This window comes from Bombina bombina, chromosome 4, assembly GCF_027579735.1.
Source record: "Bombina bombina isolate aBomBom1 chromosome 4, aBomBom1.pri, whole genome shotgun sequence".
NCBI classification, from domain to species: domain Eukaryota; kingdom Metazoa; phylum Chordata; class Amphibia; order Anura; family Bombinatoridae; genus Bombina; species Bombina bombina.
Genome location: NC_069502.1, coordinates 306,531,973 through 306,553,304, shown reverse-complemented (window position 1 = coordinate 306,553,304; position 21,332 = coordinate 306,531,973). Strand labels below are relative to the sequence as shown.

Genomic DNA, 21,332 nt, shown 5'->3' with positions numbered 1-21,332 from the left:
TATCTCTAGATCTATATGCGAATAGCTCTTTGAAATTCCTCTGAGATATTGTTTAATGTACATAAAATTGTAATGTTAAATCTTTTCATTATCTTCATAGCTAAACATATCTCTATACCTATAAATTCATGTTTCTCTATGAAAGAATGTGTATGTACTGTATGTCAATGTAAAATCCCTTTGTCTGTTTTTTTTTTTTCTAACACCCGAGATCTACTATCTTTGAGCCCTTATAACTTTTGTGTGCTATATATTTTTAAAATAATTTTTAATAGACAGTGTTAATATGAGTGTTTTGTGAAACTTTTATGTTGCGGAAAACTGTTAACTACAGCTCTTCAAGCGCGCAAAGGACTGTTGTAATATCTGTGCAATGAAAATTGATTGCGAAAAGACCATATCGGGCACGGAAATTTCATTGCATTATTGCATCCAGGCAGGTATTTTTTTTTGTTTGTTTGTCTTTTTTGTATATATCTGTAAATTAGAGGCATTTTCTGAAAATGTATGTTCTGAGAAAAAACAAAATATGAATGATTATGACGTCAAGATCTCAAATAATATATGGGATTGATGTGCTTTTTGTTGAGTTCAAAGTAATAAAAATGGTAGATGTAAAATGTCTCATCAGTAAATGGGTTAATGGCCCTGCAACATAATTTTGTGCTTTTAGTCAAAGGAAAAAAAGTACACAAAGGAAAATTAATTCCTATATGCCGTCATAATTCTCACAATTAAATAAAACCATAATGCAGCCTAATGGTACTCTAGAGCAAAACGGGACCACCGTGATTAGGCTTACATTATAGCACACAGGAAATAGTGGAGATAATCAGCAAGCTAGAAAACCCTCAACATTGTCTTAACTGATCTTGCAAATTCCCATTGTATGGGTGTGGGCAACTGATGGGGTACCTTTTAAGAGTCATCCACAATCCATAAATCTACCATAAAGTCCAGGAATAATGATCACCAAAGTGTATGTGGTGCTTGTATTTTGGGACCTCATGTCACAAGTAGTGTCCCCAACAATGTTCACTAAAGTGGATATTATTATTTGTTCACTTGGCCAAAATAACATACACTTAAAGGGACATAAAACTTAAAATGTAATACTTCATAGAATGTTTTTTTTATTTAATTATTATTGAGGTTTTTAGAAGATATACACACTATTAAACATAAGCCATCATCAGAACAACTGAATATAGCGGCATAATAGTATTGTTTGTTTAATAACAACTGAATAAATATTTATTTTAGAAAAGAACATTTTGACTATAGAAAATAGTCAAAACCACACATTTATCCCTATGTCTGTAACGTTCCAGAAAGAGAAGAAAAAAAAATGCCTGACACACTAAAGTTTTATAGTATCATAAAAAAATATATAAAGTATACTTAGAACCCACTACATAATTTTTATTGCAGCCCAATTAAACTTACATGCAGAGCAACCAGGGTCTGACACACAAAAAGGGCAAATTGTTAAGGTATGGGAAGAGCCGAAATTGACCTATGCTCTCTCAGATTAATCAACCAAACTAAGACTAAACTGCATTTCAACTAATAAAAGCTTTATATCACTTCACAATCTTAATTTTTCACCTCTTTATTTAGTTTTACACACATCACTTGAACCCTCTCACGCCAACAATCTTTTGTGTTGTGTGTATGAGTCTTGGAGTAACAGGTCTTGTATATGTGTATGAGTGTGTGCAAGTTTTGGAGTGATAAGCTGTGAGCGTGAGTGTGTCTTGAAGTGATATAGGTTGTGTGTGTTTGTGTCTTGGAGAGACAGGTTTTATGCATGTGTGTTTCGGAGTGACAGTGTGTGTTTTGGAATGACCAGCAGTGTGTGTTTGTGGGGTTTTTTCTCTCATTGAGGAGTTCATATATTTTTACTCATGGAATCTTAACCCCTTAATGACCAACGACGTGCAGGGTACGTCCTCCAAAAAAAATGTCCTTAACGACCAAGGACGTACCCTGCAGGTCGTTGGTCTTTGAAAGCAGTGGAAGCGATCCTGATCACTTCCAGCTGCTTTCATGTTATTGCAGTGATGCCTCGATATAGAGGCATCCTGCAATAACTTTTTTAAGCAGTCCGATGCAGAGAGAGCCACTCTGTGGCCCTCTCTGCATCGGCTATGATCGTTGGTGGGTGGGAGCGTGTCCAGGGAGGCCATCAGTAGAGGAGGGGGGTGGGATCGCACGCGTGCGCACATGCACGGGACCGTGCGCGCGCGTGCACGTGTGAAACTGCCCAAAAGTTAGAATTGAAGTGGAAGAGGCACAAGGTGGGACTCAGTGGGAGAGAGGGTGGGAATAAAAAATATTAATGATCTGGGAGAGGGTGGGGGGTTGGGTGTTAAGGGGGGTAAGCTACACTACAGAAAATCTTAAAATAAACTTTTGATTTCAAACTGGGTACTGGCAGACAGCTGCCAGTACCCAATATTGTGCACAATAAGGCAGAGGAGGGGGGTAGAGAGCTGTTTGGGGGGGATCAGGGAGGTTGGGGCTAAGGGGGGGGTCCTACACAGCAGAATTTTTTTTTTTTTTTTAAACAAAAAAAAAAAAAACTTTTATTTTAGTACTGGCAGACTTTCTGCCAGTACTTAAGATGGCGGGGACAATTGTGGGGTAGGGGAGGGAAGACAGCTGTTTGGGAGGGATCAGGGGGTGTGATGTGTCAGGTGGGAGGCTGATCTCTACACTAAAGCTAAAATTAACCCTGCAAGCTCCTTATAAGCTACCTAATTAACCCCTTCACTGCTAGCCATAATACACGTGTGATGCGCAGCAGCATTTAGCGGCCTTCTAATTACCAAAAAGCAACGCCAAAGTCATATATGTCTGCTATTTCTGAACAAAGGGGATCCTAGAGAAGCATTTACAACCATGTGTGCCATAATTGCACAAGCTGTTAGTAAATAATTTCAGTGAGAAACATAAAATTGTGAAAAATGTAGCGTTTTTTTTTTTCAATTTGATCGCATTTGGCGGTGAAATGGTGGTATGAAATATACCAAAATGTGCCTAGATCAATACTTGGGGTTGTCTACTGCACTACACTAAAGCTAAAATTAACCCTACAAGCTCCCTACATGCTCCCTAACTAACCCCTTCACTGCTGGGCAGTGCGTGTGGTGCACAGTGGCATTTAGCGGCCTTCTAATTACCAAAAAGCAACGCCAAAGCCATATATGTCTGCTATTTCTGAACAAAGGGGATCCCATAGAAGCATTTACAACCATTTATGCCATAATTGCACAAGTTGTTTGTAAATAATTTCAGTGAGAAACCTAAAGTTTGTGAAAAAATTTGTGAAAAAGTGAACGATTTTTTTTATTTGATGGCATTTGGCGGTGAAATGGTGGCATGAAATATACCAAAATGGGCCTAGATCAATACTTTGGGATGTCTTCTAAAAAAAAATATTTACATGTCAGGGGATATTCAGGGATTCCTGAAAGATATCAGTGTCCCAATGTAACTAGCGCTAATTTTGAAAAAAAGTGGTTTGGAAATAGCAAAGTGCTACATGTATTTATTGCCCTATAACTTGCAAAAAAAGCAAAGAACATGTAAAAATTGGGTATTTCTAAACTCTGGACAAAATTTAGAAACTATTTAGCATGGGAGTTTTTTGGTGGTTGTAGATGTTTGGGGATCAATGTTAGAAAAAGTGTGTTTTTTCCATTTTTTTCCTCATATTTTATAATTTTTTTATAGTAAATTATAAGATATGATGAAAATAATGGTATCTTTAGAAAGTCCATTTAATGGCGAGAAAAACGATATATAATATGTGTGGGTACAGTAAATAAGTAAGAAAATTACAGCTAAACACAAACACTGCAAAAATGTAAAAATAGCCTTGGTCCCAAACGGACAGAAAATGGAAAAGTGCTTTGGTCATTAAGGGGTTAATTAGCCCACAGTTCTAAATGTAAAATTTGTTTTTATTTTTAGACAGCATTTGCTATGTTTTCAACAGTAATGGAATATGGTCTAAATATATTGTAACTCAGTTACTAACGTTACTAGATTTGATGGGTGGGTCATTTTGTACTATGATACAAGATACATATACTTGCTAATTACATCTCATCTAAATGTATATATGTTATGGTATAACCCTGATATCGAGGGTAAATACCAGATGAAAGATGCCCTTAATACGGGAATAGCAACACACGAACCCCGTTAATACACCGAACGGGGAAAATACACAAAATCTTTCTCTCCTAAAACAGGCAAAAGAATAATCCAAAGTAGCAATTCCCCCCAAACATGAGACCAAGCTCCATCTTGAGGGTAAAACAGGAATCAGCCAGAGCTGTGGGTTTATTGTTCTTAAATACACATTTTTACACATTAGTACCACCCACAGGGTTTTGTAAAACAACCAATAAACACATACAATACTCTCAGACACTCCCACACAAAATCCTCCCCTCTGCCTGTGATACAATTATCTTACACAATCGGTGATGCAGTTACCTTACACAATGGTTGATACAATTACCTTACACAATGGTTGATATAATTATCACAGAAAAATACAGTTCAATTGCCATGGAGCCAAAGTCTTTCGTTATACAAATGGGCTACATGCCATAGCTATCTGGGGTAGTACTGAATGACCCAGCTTTCGTGTCTTTGCAGGGGAAAAGTAAGCATTTTAACATGGAGCCATAGTCTAAAGGCAGCAGGCGGGCAACCAGGTTCCTCCAATGCACAGTGGCGAGATTGGTCTCGTCACATCTCTCCCCTTTTCCAAACAGACTAACAGGGTATCTGACCTCCTGCTGGTCAGTGCCCTGGTTAGTCCAGCAACCCACCCACAAAACACAATCAACAGTACAGCCCACCCACAATAAATGGTCACTACCTCTGGGTAGAGGAGAAACTTGTCCATGTCCAGGTGCCTCACCACGGCTGTGTGGGGGACTGGTATGCTGAATTGGTGGGTTGCGAGGTGGGCAGAGACCAGCTGTACTCTGCCCTGGTGCCAGCACTACCATGGAAGTAGCCTGGTGGTAGTCTGGTTGCTGGAGGGGAGACTGACTGTCTCCCCTTTGGATACATGGCTGTGCTGCTGGAGGGGGAGACCGATCGTCTCCCCTTTGGACAAAGCACCAGGCTGCTGTGGGGGGAGACCAACTGTCTCCCCTTTGGCTAAACATCCCTGTTGCTGGGGGACAGGACCGACTATCCCTACCCCCTGTGCTGTAAGTGCAGAGACCACGGTCCCATCTGCACGGTTGTGGGGCTTACTGTCTCCCCCTGGTGCGTTAAGCTGCTGCTGGGGAGAGGGGGTAACAAGCTCCTCTCCCATACATACTTCCAGCCGCTTGGGAATGGAGACTGGGCTCCCAATGCCCTGCATCTCACTCTGCTGATGGGGGGCAAAACCAACTGTCTCTGCCCCCTGTAATTCAGCCTGCCGCTGGGGAATGGAGTCTGGGCTCCCAATTCCCTGCAGGACCGGTGGAGAGACCTCGGTCCCATCTCTACCGGCCACCTGGGGTCCTTCCCAGTAAAACTCCACAATATCTTCCCAGCTGAATGGGTCTGGATCTGGGTCTTTCACCTTGCTGTCCTGCTGAGCCTTCCCAATGGAGTGGAAGAGATCTCGGTAGTCCTGCTCCAGTTCCCACTCCAGGGCTGCTACGTGAGCCAGGTCTGGCTCTACCTCATGGGGGTCAGCCCAGTCATGCCTAGCCTCCCTCTTGTAGAAAATGTCCTGAAGTCTGGTCTTCGCAGGGCTCCCAAAGTCAGGCTCTGCAAAGGACTCCCATAACAAGCCAGGACCATCAAACTCCTCTCCCTCTGGTTTGTCATGCTCGGCTGTCCAGGGTATATACTGTGCCATATACCACCAGAGCACCTGGTAGGCATCCTCCAGCCATAGCTCCAGCCATACCCGGTGCTCTGGTTCCTTCACCCATTCCTCCAGGGGCTGCTCTCCCAGGAAAGGCATCCGCAGGGTCACTTGCTTCTGCAACAGCTGCTCTTCACAGGGGAGACTCTCACCCCGCTGGTATTGTACATTATCCAGGGCCTGGTACCAGATGTCTTTCCTTAATGCATCCCGGCCATCCAGGTCCTCCTCCTCGTATAACACTGCTGGTTCCATTCTGTTGCTTTTAGGGTCGCTGTACTGGGACATGCGTTGTCCCCGGATTTGTAGTTGCTCTTCTGGGCGATGAGGACAATCCCGTCGCTTGCCACCAGTTGTTATGGTATAACCCTGATATCGAGGGTAAATACCAGATGAAAGATGCCCTTGATACGGGAATAGCAACACACGAACCCCGTTAATACACTGAACGGGGAAAATACACAAAATCTTTCTAACCTAAAACAGGCAAAAGAATAATCCAAAGTAGCAATTCCCCCCAAACATGAGACCAAGCTCCATCTTGAGGGTAAAACAGGAATCTGCCAGAGCTGTGGATTTATTGTTCTTAAATACACATTTTTACACATTAGTACCACCCATATGGTTTTGTAAAACAACCAATAAACACATACAATACTCTCAGACACTCCCACACAAAATCCTCCCCTTTGCCTGTGATACAATTATCTTACACAATGGGTGATGCAGTTACCTTACACAATGGTTGATACAATTACCTTACACAATGGTTGATGTAATTATCACAGACAGAGAAATACAGTTCAATTGCCATGGAGCCAAAGTCTTTCGTTATACAAATGGGCTACATGGCGTAGCCCATGACCCGGCTTTCGTGTCTTTGCAGGGGAAAAGTAAGCATTTTAACATGGGGCCATAGTCTAAAGGCAGCAGGCGGGCAACCAGGCTCCTCCAATGCACAGTGGTTACATATCTAAGATCGTTGATTGTGTCTAACTAAATGTTGGGTCCTTAAAAAAATAACTCATATGTTGGCCATTGTGTTAATTTGCTTATGCTGAAAAGGAGTTTGTGTTTGTAACTATGTCACTGACGAAGAGCCTCCGGGCGGTAAACGCTTAGGACAATTAACGCTGTTGGGCTCTTTGTAGCCTGAACTTTTTTGCCCTGTTTTTGCTTTAAATGGATACTAATAAAATTTAACTTTTTACGAATCCACTGTTCTTCCATCACATACCTACCTGGTAAGGAATGTTACAGATAATAAAAGCTATGGGCCAGATTACAAGTGGACTGTGCTAGAAGTACGCTTTTTGCGCGCGTCAGGTTACGCTCATATTATGAGTTTAAAGTAAACTGGAAAGTAAAGTGGAAAAATCCTACTCACCTGCTAACCCATCATAAAAATATGAATATTTCACATTTCAATGTTCTTCACATAAAAAAATATATTTAAATTTTTCAGAAAATAAATATTGCTCTGTATATCCGAAGTTTTTTTGGTACTATATATTTATATCTATATACATATATACATGATTATATAGTGGTATAGATATATACAGATATATAGGAATATCTATTTATAAATACTTAGAACATAGTAGTTTCCTGATTGCCGGAAATGGCAGTTAAGAAGCAGCAGTCGTAAGACCACTGCTCCTTAACTTGTCTGCCACCTTTTAGGCTGTAATTTTGGCTGTAAGTTCAATTGGCTTCATCCTGCCCTTATCGCATACTCCGTAGGTCACTTGCCCAGGAAACTGGAAGTCTGCCCAAAATTCTGTCAGCACAATGCAACCGTGTATGATGAATGGTGGAACCTCCACTCATGGGGCTTCAACACAGGTACAACCGTGTTCTACGTGGCAAGTAATTTGGTCCCAGCAGTTGTATGGTCTGATGCCTAGGGACTTGCCTAGGTGGTGGGTAGGAGTGTGCTCCATCTTTCACGCGCTCAGCGTCAAACGTCACATTCTCATTGTTCCATGACACCTCCCACAGGAAGCCTCTCCTTATGTGAACAGTGTTTCTCTAAATACACTATATAGCCAAAAGTATGTGGACATCTTACTTTCATACCTGTATGACCTTGTTGGACATCCCACCACAAAACCATTGGTATTAATGTAAAGTTGGGACCCATTTGGAGCTATAAAGAGTTTGCCTATGGGAATTCAAACAAAAGAGTATTTGGGAGGTCAAGCCCTGATGTTGGACAAAAAGGACTGGCTTATAATCTGTATTCCAATTTATCCCAAAGGAATTTAATGGGGTTGAGATCAGGAATCTGTATAGACCACTAGAGTTCCTCCACATAAAACTCATCAAACCACATCTTCATGGACCTTGTTTTGCTCAGGGGCACACTCATAGTCACATTGGAACAGGTAAGGGCCTTCCCCAAACTGTTACCACAGAGTTGGAAGCACCCAATTATCTAAAATGTCTTTTTATCCCTTAACATTAAGATGACCCTTCACTAGAGCTAAGGGCCTAGCTCAAACCCTGAAAAACAGCCCCACAGTAAGCTCTAATCATAGTGGTATAAAGCATTCTCTTGGCATCCGCCACACCCAGATTCCACCATCAGACTGCCAGATAGTGAAATGTTATTCATTACTCCAGAGAACACATTTCCACTGCTCCTGAGTCCAGTAACGTTATACTTTACACAACTCCAACCAATGCTTGGAAGTATGTAAATTAATGTGACGCTTGTATATAGCTTCTCAGCCATGGAAACCCATTTTATAAAGCTCCTAATGCACAGTTCTTGTGCTGATGTTGATTTCTGTAGTGAGTGATGCAACATATAATTTTATGCTCTACACGATTCAAAATTTAGCAAAATGTGGTCTACCACTTTTTGACTAGGCTAATGTTGTTTATAGACAATTCCACTTCGCAATAATAGCACTTATAGTTGACTGGGGCAGATTTAGTAGAGCCAAAATTTCTCACACTGATTTGTGGCAAAGGTGGCATCCAATGACAGTGCAATGTTTAAGGTCACTAAGCTTTTCAGTATCACCCATTGTACTGCCAGTGTTTGTCTATGCAGATTTCATGGCTATATGCTGGATTGTATGCACCTGTTAGCAATGAATGTGGCTTAAACAACTGAAATCAATATTTAGAAGAATTTTCCACATACCTATGGCCATATTGTGTATATAGACCCAAGGCTATAGGGTTTTCTGTTACACCATATTGGCTAATATTTAAAGACCTGCACAACTTGATCCTAAATAACAATATTTTCTGGCTTTTCAGCATTATTACATGACATGAGGATTTTGTTATTATGATCTCTGTCCCTACTCATTAAATTCACTGCATGCTAGGTATCCATCTAATTATACACAGCTGCTACTATAATATTTATTATCAAGAAGCAGCTAAGATGCCGCCTTCTCATGATGTCAAGTAGAGGCTTTTGGCAAAGGTTATCATTTGTTTCTTGTTTGCCATGACTGCATAACAAATGTTCCCTCAATCTGTTACTCACTTGTGACATGATACACTGCATGTAAGAGTAATGAAGTAACATTTAAACAGAACAGTGGTGACTTCCTGATCTTATCAGATTCCTCCTTATGTTTAGCTGATTGAGGCACCTGTGGGGTTAACATCAAATAACAAGCACAAGTGATGTGCTTAAAGGGACATCGTACAGTAGATTTTTCTTTGCAAAAATGTTTTGTAGATGATCCATTTATATAGCCCATACAGGTTTTCTTTGTAAAAATGTTTAGTTTTTGCTTATTTTTAAATACTATTGTGCTGATGTTCAGACTCCTAACAAAGCCCCAAAATTTTAGAAGAAGACTGTTGTCTTTTCATATGCAAAGGATGGGAGTATGCTCTTTTTGCTTTCCAGACCATTTCAGTGGGTGTCCCTGTCTAACCTTTTCAACAGTGCTAAACTGGGAGCTTCTAAGTAAGTTTTTAAAAGGTTTTATACTGGATTTTAGATCAGTACCTGTGCATATTCTTCTTTATAGTAGTGTCTATTACATGCAGTTATATGAAAGTTGGTGTAAGGAACAGTAAACACCTTTTAATTAGAAGACATTTATTTTGTATTGCTATACAATAAGACACAATAAGATATTTTAACCTAACATTTTTTAAAAAAAATAAACATCTTGTTTTCTGCTATTGTTTTTCAATAACAAAACTCCACTCACTCCTTGCCATATCTGGAGGATTCAATCTGTTCTTGCATATGCAGATAAGAAGAGTAGCAGCAGTCACAATGTTAGTATGAAGTGCATTATTTGGCAGTTATTAGTTAAAGCCAGTTAGGGAAATATATGTAGAAGGGTTAGCCTTGATAAATTTGCAGTGTGCATTTCAAGTTCAGAGAATTAGAAAATCCACAGTTCCCATAGCTAAATTACATAAAAGTGAAGATATATTGCAAAGTTGTTTTACTATGCATAATAAAATATTTATATTAAAATATAAAGGTATTTACTGTCCCTTTAATCAGCAAAGATAATTAAATAAATGTGATGACATTTCACTGCTGCATCTTTAGTGATTAGTAAAGGTTGCATAAACTACCATAACATCTACAACACTAACCTTGAATATATGCAATACCTTGTATTAAACAATTTATTTTACCAGAATAATGTAATACCTCTTTCTTTATAGGTTGTTCAGCATTGGGAATAGAATGGGAGGGAGGTTGCTGTTTGCTTGAGTTTTTCGGTGGACGTATTGGCTTTTGAGTGACCAGAAAAACCACATGTTCTTTTTTTCCTGTTCTCTCCTCTTCATTTGTTTGACTGATAATTTCCATAGAAATTTCTGTTTTAAAAAAGTCCTTTGCAACTGCTCCCATGATGCCTTAAAAGAGAAAGAGTAAAATAAAATATGTAAGTAGCACACAAAGGCACAATTGTTTATCAGGAACTGTTTAAAGGGATACGAGAGCCAAAATTAAACTTTAATTTTAAGACAATTTTAAATGATTTTCTATTTTTAAATGTGCTTCGTTCTCTTGGTATAATTTGTTGAAAAATAATACACACATAGCCTAAACTAGTGGGAGCTAGCTGCTAATTGGTGCCTACACACATTTGTCTCTGGTGATTGGCTAACTAGATGTGTTCATCTATCTGACAGTAGTGCAATGTTTTTCATTCAGCAAAGGATAACAAGAAAATTAAGCAAATTTGATAATAGAAGTTAATTGGAACGTTGATTAAAATGTAATGTTCTATCCAAATCATGAAAGAAAAGTAAGTTAATCTGGGCATCAATAAACAAGCAGATTGGGTTTTATATATACAGTATAGATAGATAGATGATAGATAGATAGATAGATAGATAGATAGATAGATAGATAGATGTAGATATATATAAAAATATCCATATATATATATATATATATGTGTGTGTATGTGTGTGTATATAAATATATATTTAACGTGAACAAAATTATACATCAAAAAAGTCTATAAGAAAATCCCCTATATAAACATCATATGCATGAAAATAAGCAACCAGACATTATGTATGAGATATCCCAGTGCATCAAATAATAACCAGGAACAAAACAGTTAAAGCAAAGTTAATCATATTGAGGTGATTAGCAAATGTTGTTATACAAAACATTCTACCTTCGTTGTAAATTCAGAAGATCCCCCAGGTGCTAGAATTATAAAAGACACCTACTAAGACATGTAAAAACACATCAAAATAAAGACATCTGCGCTCACCCTATAAGCATGCCCAATCTGTAGGTATGCTGTTATGTTTTGTGTTAATAGCGGCCTAAATCTAAAAAGAAGCGGTCTGTATGTATTGAACCTACTTGTAAATACCAGATAGTGGGAAGATCACAAATAAGCACAGGGTGAGTGCTAGGCAACAGATCCAAGCATTCTGAGTAGACAGCGTTCATATTGTGCTTAGTGTTAGGTATTTAAGCATCTGTGCCATTATGACCCGCCCCCCAGTGAATCCACAAGGAAGTATGAATATGGAATTTTACCTCGCACCCGGCACTTATTAATTGCATCAGTCCTCACACCATCAGTGGGCTCCACATTGCTGGAGTACTTTTTATTTTTTTCATATTTTTTTTAAGTCCTGTTTCTTTATTCCTGTCCTTTGTTGAAGAATTGGATAAGAAACACTAGTATTCTTCCACTTAAGGTGATTCACTTTTATATCACACCATCTACTATTTATATCATACTGAATTAACATTTGAAGTCCTTTTTAATATAATAAGAAAAGTGATGCAGGACCCTGCAACTGCGAACATAACATTTGAACCTGACACCAATGAGAAGGGGATTACTACAAAAACGTTTGCCTACACAAGTGAGGATGCATTAAGGATCCTAGTAGATTCAGACACAACTGAGATAGTTAACACTGAAACATCACAAACCATATAAAATTCTCTTATGAGACTCAAGAAAAGGGAGACTGATTTAGAACTGGATACGATATACCTCTCAAAGTATTTTAAGAAGAACCATATACCAAGAGGTTTCAGAGGGGCAACTACTGCGAGGGGAAGACCCCCCTACCACCCAGGTAACAAACCCAGATATTGTAATTAATATCAGCAATAGGACACTGAATAATGGAGAAACCAGTCTCCTGAAGAAAGGCCTCACCTTTATACCTACATTTAAGAGTAATGACTTTGACACATATTTAGATGTACACAAATTCCAAAGGGACCTTAAGCTTAAGGAACATTTTGGTGATAGTAAAAATGAGACTGAAATCAAGAGATTTAAACCCTTGACACACATAGACCAAACTTATCTAAAGCTGAGAGACAAGAACTAAAGTCATTATCCACGGACCCCAGTATTGTGATATTGCTGCGGACAAGGGAGGTGCAATTGTGAGCAATACAGAAGTGAAATCCTCAGACAATTAAATGACACCCAAACCTACAGAAGCCTCACATGGGACCCAACCAGGGACTTTAAGAAAGAGATTGACTTGGCTCTAGAAGAGGGATTTCACAATGCATGGATTGACAAAGATGAATATGAATTTCTGACTATACAACATCCTATACATCCCATCCTCTACACATTACCTAAAATTCATAAGGACCAACAGAACCCACCAGGCAGACCCATTGTATCTGCATGGGGCTCTCTACTTAAACCCCTGGCGCAATATAGCGATACGTTATTGCAACCACTTGTCTTATGGATGGACTCCTACCTGAGGGACTCAGGTGAACTGATTTAAATACTGAACACACTGATTGGTTTAGAACATGACGACCTCCTAGTCACAATGGATGTTAGGAGTCTATATACAGCTATACCATATGCTGACAGATTGGATGCTATACAGATGGCATTGGCACACTACCCATATGTGGGACCACCTGCTCCGTTCGTTCTGAAGTTACTGGAAATGTGTCTGTAACTGAACAACTTCAGATTTGAAAGAAAATTCTATCAACATCTGACAGGGACGGCTATGGGGGTCTAATGTGGCTCCGGCTTATGCCAACTTTTTCATGGAACAGTATGAAAAAGAAACAATGGGAGTATACAACCATGGGAATATCAAGTGTTACAGGAGATACATAGACAATGTATTTATTATCTGGCAAGGAGACTCGCACGCACTTGAATCATGGGTGACACATCTCAATGACCTCAAATCACTGATTCAATTTGAAATGAAAGCCGAGCAGGAACACATAGATTTCTTGGATCTACGTATCTATAAGAAACAGGGTAAACTATACACAACATTGTAAACAAAACTAACAGACAGAAACTATTTACTTGAAGGCCACTAGCAACCACCCACCACACACCCGGAAAGAGATTATTAAATCACAAATGGTACGTGTGATGAGAAACAACGCGGAGAACAAAAATCATGACCAGCAACTTGAGATGATGACTTACAAGTTTTTACAATGGGGCTACAAGGACAATCTTGCCAGGGATACAATACAAGAACTAACCATGCATAATGGTAATGCGAAACTAGGAACCAATGACGATAACGCTAAAAATAGGATGATCTTTACCACCACATACAATCAGGATAAGAAATAACTGGCTGACACCATCTGAGAAAGATGGGAAATTCTCGGATCAGATACCACACTACCATTTGGAAACATGGATCCATCAATCATGGGCTACCGACGTGGTAGAAGCCTGAAGGATCTACTGATGCTAACCGATCCAGACCATTGCTACAAAAAAAAACAATGGTTGAAGACATCCAAAACAGGTTGTTTTAGATGCCTTGGATGCACAGCCTGCAGTGGAATGATTCCCTGCAAATACTTTAGACATCCACACATCACTCATTTAGACATCCACACATCACATGGAAATATACCATCAAACATTACCTGACATGCACTACCAGCCATGTGGTATGTCTCCTCAGCTGCTGCTGTGGCCAATTTTAGGTTGGCAAAACCACCGACAATGCCCACATACGGATGGCTAATCACAGATATGCTATACGTACAGCACTCGACAAAGGTACCTCGGACCAACCAGTTGCTAGACACTTTCTACAAGCAAACCATAAGGTCAACGACCTAAGGTTTATCCTAATAGACCATTTCCCCCCACTTAAACGAGTGGGCGATAGAGATAAAACTTTGTTACAACTCGAATCTCTTTGGATATACAGACTTGGCACCCTTCATCCCCATGGCTTAAACATGTCCAATGACTGTCATTGCTTTTTAGGAGTACCGACTGAACCCCATATCTCTAGGTAAGTATCATTAAATTATCTTGATGATACAAAACCTCCTGTTGGGGTATTGTGTCGTGGTTGATTCCATGTAATAGTGGGGCTAACCCTGACATGAACCTTACTCTAGTAAATGGCTTGTGTACGACTGACAGTTTACTAGGCTGGATGGATGTATGAAGGATTTGCCAATGCGTTGATGATACGAGCTTCAATTGTAACTTTAATATCTCTATATTGGATAAATGGAGTGGATGACACACAACTCAGATACTATGAACTATCTTGCAACATTGTAACATCCAAACTCAATTATTATTTACGATATCTATTTGTATCTTTCTCTGATTGCCACTTGTTAATGAACAGTCCAATGATTATGATATATGAGGTCTGGTTCTACCTCCCGATGAGGGTACGGCACAGTGAATTTGCCACCGGCTTGACTGTTGTTTCTTTTTAATCTATGCTGTTTTACTAAAACCTAGTGGAGATATAAATTGCTCATATATTAGACTAGAGTCCATACCATATATTTGGGATGATATGTGTGTACAAATCTCTGATTGCCACTTGTTAATGACCAGTCCAATGATTTTGTAATATGAGGTTTGACTCTACATTCTGTTGATGGTTTGGCACAGTAGATTTGCTACGGTCTTGCCTATCACTTGTTATAAGCTAACTGTTTTTCAATTAAATGTTGTCTATAATTACCCCGTATAAATAGACTATGGTCTATTATATACTCCGTATATAATAGACTATGGTACGTGTTACACTTAGGTGAGATGAAAGTTATAGGTAAACAAGTATTGACCTCAGATATGACAAAGTATGTTAGGTCCCAATATAGTTACCTGCAATCTACATAATTCCTGCTATATACCCCGTATGTAATAGACTATGGTCCGCGTTACACTTAGGTGAGATGAAAGTCATAGGTACAAAAATATTGACCTCAGATATGACTAAGTATGTTAGGTCCCAATATGGTTACCTGCAATCTACATAATTCCTGCTATATACAAACATCATTAATTGCTTGTGGATAAGCATTAACTTCGAGATTCCAAATGGATATCCTTACCAGCCAGATATTAGATTTATTTAACTTCCAAAGCTGATCCTCATTCATTCTTTTGATATTTGGTGTACTACTATGGGGCATGGTTAGCCCTGAGAACCACTAAGGCACCATTTTATTAACATAACATGCCATAGTAAACCCTCTTACCAATTACACATTTTTATTTGGAGATTCCTCAATCATTCTCTTGACATGAGGTGTGCTACTATGTGGCATGGTTAGCCCTGAGAACCACTCAGATGCCACTTTTACATAATATGCCATAGTAATCCCCTTTACCAAGTACACATTTTATTTAGAGATTCCTCAACCATTCTCTTGACATGTGATGTACGACTATGTGGCATGGCTAACCCGGATAACCCCTCAGACACCATCATATTAATATAATATGCCACAGTAAATCCCTTTTCCAATAATACTTTCTATTTTTTTACTTGAACTGCAATATATCCCTGAAACTCTGTTTAAACATATCACTGGACACTTGAGATAACCTAACCACATATTTTTAGCACAGCAGCAATGATCTCTCACATTACACTCTGATAATACTCCTGACATCCTGCATACTCAGCAGGATGCTAATTAGCCATGTGGATTCACTGGGGGGTGGGTCATAAAGGCACAGGTGCTTAAACACCTAACACTAAGCACAATATGAATGCTGTCTACTCAGAATGCTTGGATCTGTTGCCTAGCACTCACCCTGTGCTTATTTGTGATCTTCCCACTATCTGGTATTTACAAGTAGGTTCAATACATACAGGCCGCTTCTTTTTAGATTTAGGCCGCTATTAACACAAAACATAACAGCATACCTACAGATTGGGCATGCTTATAGGGTGAGCACAGATGTCTTTATTTTGATGTGTTTTTACATGTCTTAGTAGGTGTCTTTTATAATTCTAGCACCTGGGGGATCTTCTGAATTTACCACGAAGGTAGAATGTTTTGTATAACAACATTTGCTAATCAACTCAATATGATTAACTTTGCTTTAACTGTTTTGTTCCTGGTTATTATTTGATGCACTGGGATATCTCATACATAATGTCTGGTTGCTTATTTTCATGCATATGATGTTTACATAGGGTATTTTCTTATAGACTTTTTTGATGCATAATTTTGTTCATGTTTTATATATAATAAGGATGGTTTAACACCCTGTTTTATTTCACTTTTAGTTATTCATTTATTCTGTGTACTTTGATACTGAGCACTATATGGTGGGGTGTATACATTGTTGTTGTTTCTTTCCCATTATGTTTATGTTTGCAACTAGGCAACTATGGGGTTGCCATGACAATTTGCTTTTGGTGCAATTTTTGAATTAATTGATGGGTGGGACTTAGCACATTTAAGTAACACTGTTTTCTTTTACACTTTGTCTGGTCTGAGGAAGGGGTTTGTGAACCCCGAAACGTCACCATTTAATAAATATTAATTTATTTTCTAAATCCAGTGAGTGCAGTCCCTGCTAGGATCTTCTAAAATAATTTGACCTTGCACCCTGGTGGAAAACACTTTTGAACTGTGAGTGCAGATACACAGTGGAGCTATAAATATATATATTTTTATATATATATAGTCCAGCAGGCCAGCACTTACGATCTGTTAAGACATCAGCACAGGGTGCTTCCAAATAGATAGATAAACAGATAAACAATGGATACACTCTCCAGGACTTCTGAAAAATTGTCACATTAAATAGTGAGTCCTTGAGAGTGCATCCGTAAATAGTGAGTCCTTGAGAGTGCATCCGTGTTTTCATTGTTTAAAAATATCCTGTAGCATATCAGTCTGATCCTGCCCAATGACAGTCCAGTGCCGAAATACCAGGCAATTCTTCTCTGAACAAGGGAAGCAACAACCCCAGACGATCGTTTCGGCCTTCTGGGGTTGTTGCTTCCCTTGTTCAGAGAAGGGGCATAGTGTGCTATAAGAACGAGCACCCTGAGTTGCAATATAAATGAACAGGCATGGAAGTTATTCTAGCTTTTGTTCTATCTCAGGGGTGCAGTTCTCCTCCCCCTTTTTCGCATATGTAAATTACCATTAGGTCTCCCTAAGAGTAATGGGTAATCCAGACGTGGACCCCGTGCACACATGCCCTTAGAGAGATACAACTGCACCTCACTGACGAGGCCCACAGAAGGCCGAAACGATCGTCTGGGGTTGTTGCTTCCCTTGTTCAGAGAAGAATTGCCTGGTATTTCGGCGCTGGACTGTCATTGGGCAGGATCAGACTGATATGCTACAGGATATTTTTTCTCTGTGAAGGGGCATAGTGTGCTAAAAGAAAGAGCACCCTGAGTTGCAATATAAATGAACAGGCATGGAAGTTATTCTAGCTTTTGTTCTATCTCAGGGGTGCAGTTCTCCTCCCCCTTTTTCGCATATATATATATATATATATATATATATATATATATATATATATATATAATAACCAATGACTATAAGAAATAAAAAAGGACACATCATAAATAAAGATAGGGAATACAGCACTCTTTTTCAAGAGTATATAAAACACAGAAATGGACCCTCACAGACAGCGGCACAGTTTTCAGGGATTTCGGTAGTTAACCCCAGCTAAGCCAGGGTGCAAAGCCCATAGGGGAAATTACAATGCAAAGTTCCCTGAAAGCTGTGCAGCTGTCTGTGAGTGCCCAGGACTGTGCATTTTTCAGGAGCACAGGATGTGTACCCAGTCCGGTTTTAGAGTGCATACCATTTGTTTTGTATGTCTAGGGAATTTACAAAGGGCCTGTGTCACACTTCTTTGTATCTTAGTGTGTTTGTTTGAAGGCATCCATTGTGTGGCCGTAGGTTAGGGACCCAGGGAAGAAGAGACCTTGACATGCTCCTGGGCCTATCACCATTTGGCCAAATGCTGTAACTTATTCTTCCATTTTGCTTTTTATCTAGCTGTGTGCTTGCAAGAGAGTGACAGACTTTCTCTGTGTGTGGTGTTGATTAGTTTGTTTTGTAATTTTCCCTATGGGCTTTGCACCCAGACTTGTCTGGAGTTAACTGTCTGGGTCTCGGGAGGCTGTGCAGCTGGCTGTGAGTGCTATTAAGCACCCAGGGCTGTGCATTTTGCAGGGTCATAGGATGTGTACCTGGTCCAATTTTGAAAGTGCAGTCTATTTTGTGTTTTGTATGTGTCTATGAAGATTAAGGCCTTTGCACCCTTGTGTGGTTTCCAGGTGGTGTGATTGAAAGCATGTATTGCATGGCTGTGGATAGGGACCCAGGAGGGCTTGACTTAGTTCCTGGGCTTGACCCTTTTGGCCAGATGCAGTAAATAACATAATTTATGTAAGAACTTACCTGATAAATTCATTTCTTTCATATTAGCAAGAGTCCATGAGCTAGTGACGTATGGGATATACATTCCTACCAGGAGGGGCAAAGTTTCCCAAACCTTAAAATGCCTATAAATACACCCCTCACCACACCCACAATTCAGTTTAACGAATAGCCAAGAAGTGTGATAAGAAAGGAGCGAAAGCATCAAAAAAATAAGGAATTGGAATAATTGTGCTTTATACAAAAAAATTATAACCACCACAAAAAAGGGTGGGCCTCATGGACTCTTGCTAATATGAAAGAAATTAATTTATCAGGTAAGTTCTTACATAAATTATGTTTTCTTTCATGTAATTAGCAAGAGTCCATGAGCTAGTGATGTATGGGATAGCAGATACCCAAGATGTGGAGCTTCCACGCAAGAGTCACTAGAGAGGGAGGGATAAAATAAAGACAGCCAATTCCGCTGAAAAATGAATCCACTACCCAAATAAAAAAGTTTCAATTTTTATAATGAAAAAAACTGAAATTATAAGCAGTAGAATCAAACTGAAACAGCTGCCTGATGTACCATTCTACCAAAACTACTTCTAATGAAGAGAAAACAACAAAAAGGTAGAATATAGAAAAAAGATGCAAAAGAAGACCAAGTCATTACTTTGCAAATCTGATCAACAGAAGCTTCATTCTTAAAAAGCCCAGGAAGTAGAAACTTACCTAGTAGAATGAGCCGTAATCCTCCGAGACGGGAATCCACCCGACTCCAAATAAGCATGATGAATCAAAAGTTTAACCAAGATGCCAAATAAATGGCAGAAGTCTTTTGACCTTCCTAAAACCAGAAAAGATAACAAAATAGACTAGAAGTCTATCTGAAATCTGAATAGCTTCAACATAGGATTTAAAACTCTTACCATATCCAAAGAATCTAAGAATCTAACCAAAGATGTTTAAGGAAAACAATAATTCCTCCCTAATGTTGTTAGAATTTACAACTTTAGGTAAAAATTGAAATGAGGACAGCAAAAACCACCTTACCCTGATGAAAAAAATCAGAAAAAGGAGATTCACAAGAAAAAACAGATAATTCAAAAACTGAACTAGCTGAAGAGATGTCCAAAAAGAACAATACTTTCCATGAAAGTAATTAATGTCCAGAGCAAGCATATGCTCAAATGGAAGAGTCTGAAAAGCCTTCAGAACCAAATTAAGACTCCAAGAAAGAGAAATTGGCATAATGACAGGTTTGATACGAATCAAAATCTGAAAAAATGATAAATATCAGAAAACAACACTGCCTTATTCTGATAAAAAATCAGAAAAAGAATTTCACAAGAAAGAGCAGATAACTCAGAAACTCTTCTAGCAGAAGAGATAGCCAAAAGGAACAATACTTTCCAAGAAAGTAATTTATGTTCAGAAAATACATAGGGTCAAACGGAGGAGCCTAAAAAGCCCTCAGCACCAAATTGAGAAAAATACTAAGAAATGTAGGTCTTCCAAACTCGATAATAAATCTTTCTAAAGACAGATTTACAAGCCTGAAACACAGTATTAATCAATAAGTCAGAGAAACCTCTATGACTAAAAAACAAACGTTTAATCTCCATCCCTTCAAATTTAATGATTTGAGATCTTGATGGAAAACTAAGCCTTACGAAAGAAGGTCTGGTCTTAACGGAAGTGTCCAAGGTTGGCAACTGGCCATTCGAATGAGATCCGAATACCAAAACCTGAGAGGCCATGCTGGAGCCACCAGCAGTACAAACAAACACTCCATTAGATTTTTGGAAATTACTTTTGGAAAAAGAACTAGAGGCGGAAAGATGTAGGCAAAATGATAATCCCAAGGAAATATCAATGCATACACTACTTCCGCCTGAAGATCCTCGGACCTGAATAGGCCCCTGGGAAGTTCTTATTCAGATGAGATGCCAACAGATCTAATTCTGGAAACTCTTACATCTGAAAAACGAAAAACATGTCTGGGTAAGAGAGACCATTCTCCCGGAAGTAAAGCTTGATTAACAAAGATAATCCGCTTCCCAAATGTCTATACCTGGGGAAAAAAACACAGAATTTAGATAGGAGCTGGATTTAGCTCAAGCAAATATCAGAGATACTTCTGTCCCAGCCTAAGGACTGATAGTCCCACCCTGATTATTGACATACACCACAGTTGAGACATTGTCTGAAAAACAATAAACATCTCTTCTTCAAAAGAAACTAACTGAAGAACTAAAAATAACAAATGGTAATCTCGCCTCCTGAGATTTCCAAACCCCTTGTGCTGACAGAGAT

At 39.0% G+C, this 21,332-nt stretch overlaps 1 protein-coding gene across 1 annotated transcript in view; it reads right to left on the bottom strand.

The window, feature by feature from the left end:
* The window catches only part of LOC128657351 (guanylate cyclase soluble subunit beta-2-like), a 197,775-nt gene that overhangs the window by 88,509 nt on the left and 87,934 nt on the right, over positions 1 to 21,332 (bottom strand). Inside the window, exon 7 of the mRNA XM_053711665.1 lies at positions 10,545 to 10,753. Within this exon, the coding sequence (XP_053567640.1) occupies positions 10,545 to 10,753 (209 nt within the window). The remainder of the gene's footprint in view (positions 1 to 10,544; positions 10,754 to 21,332) is intronic.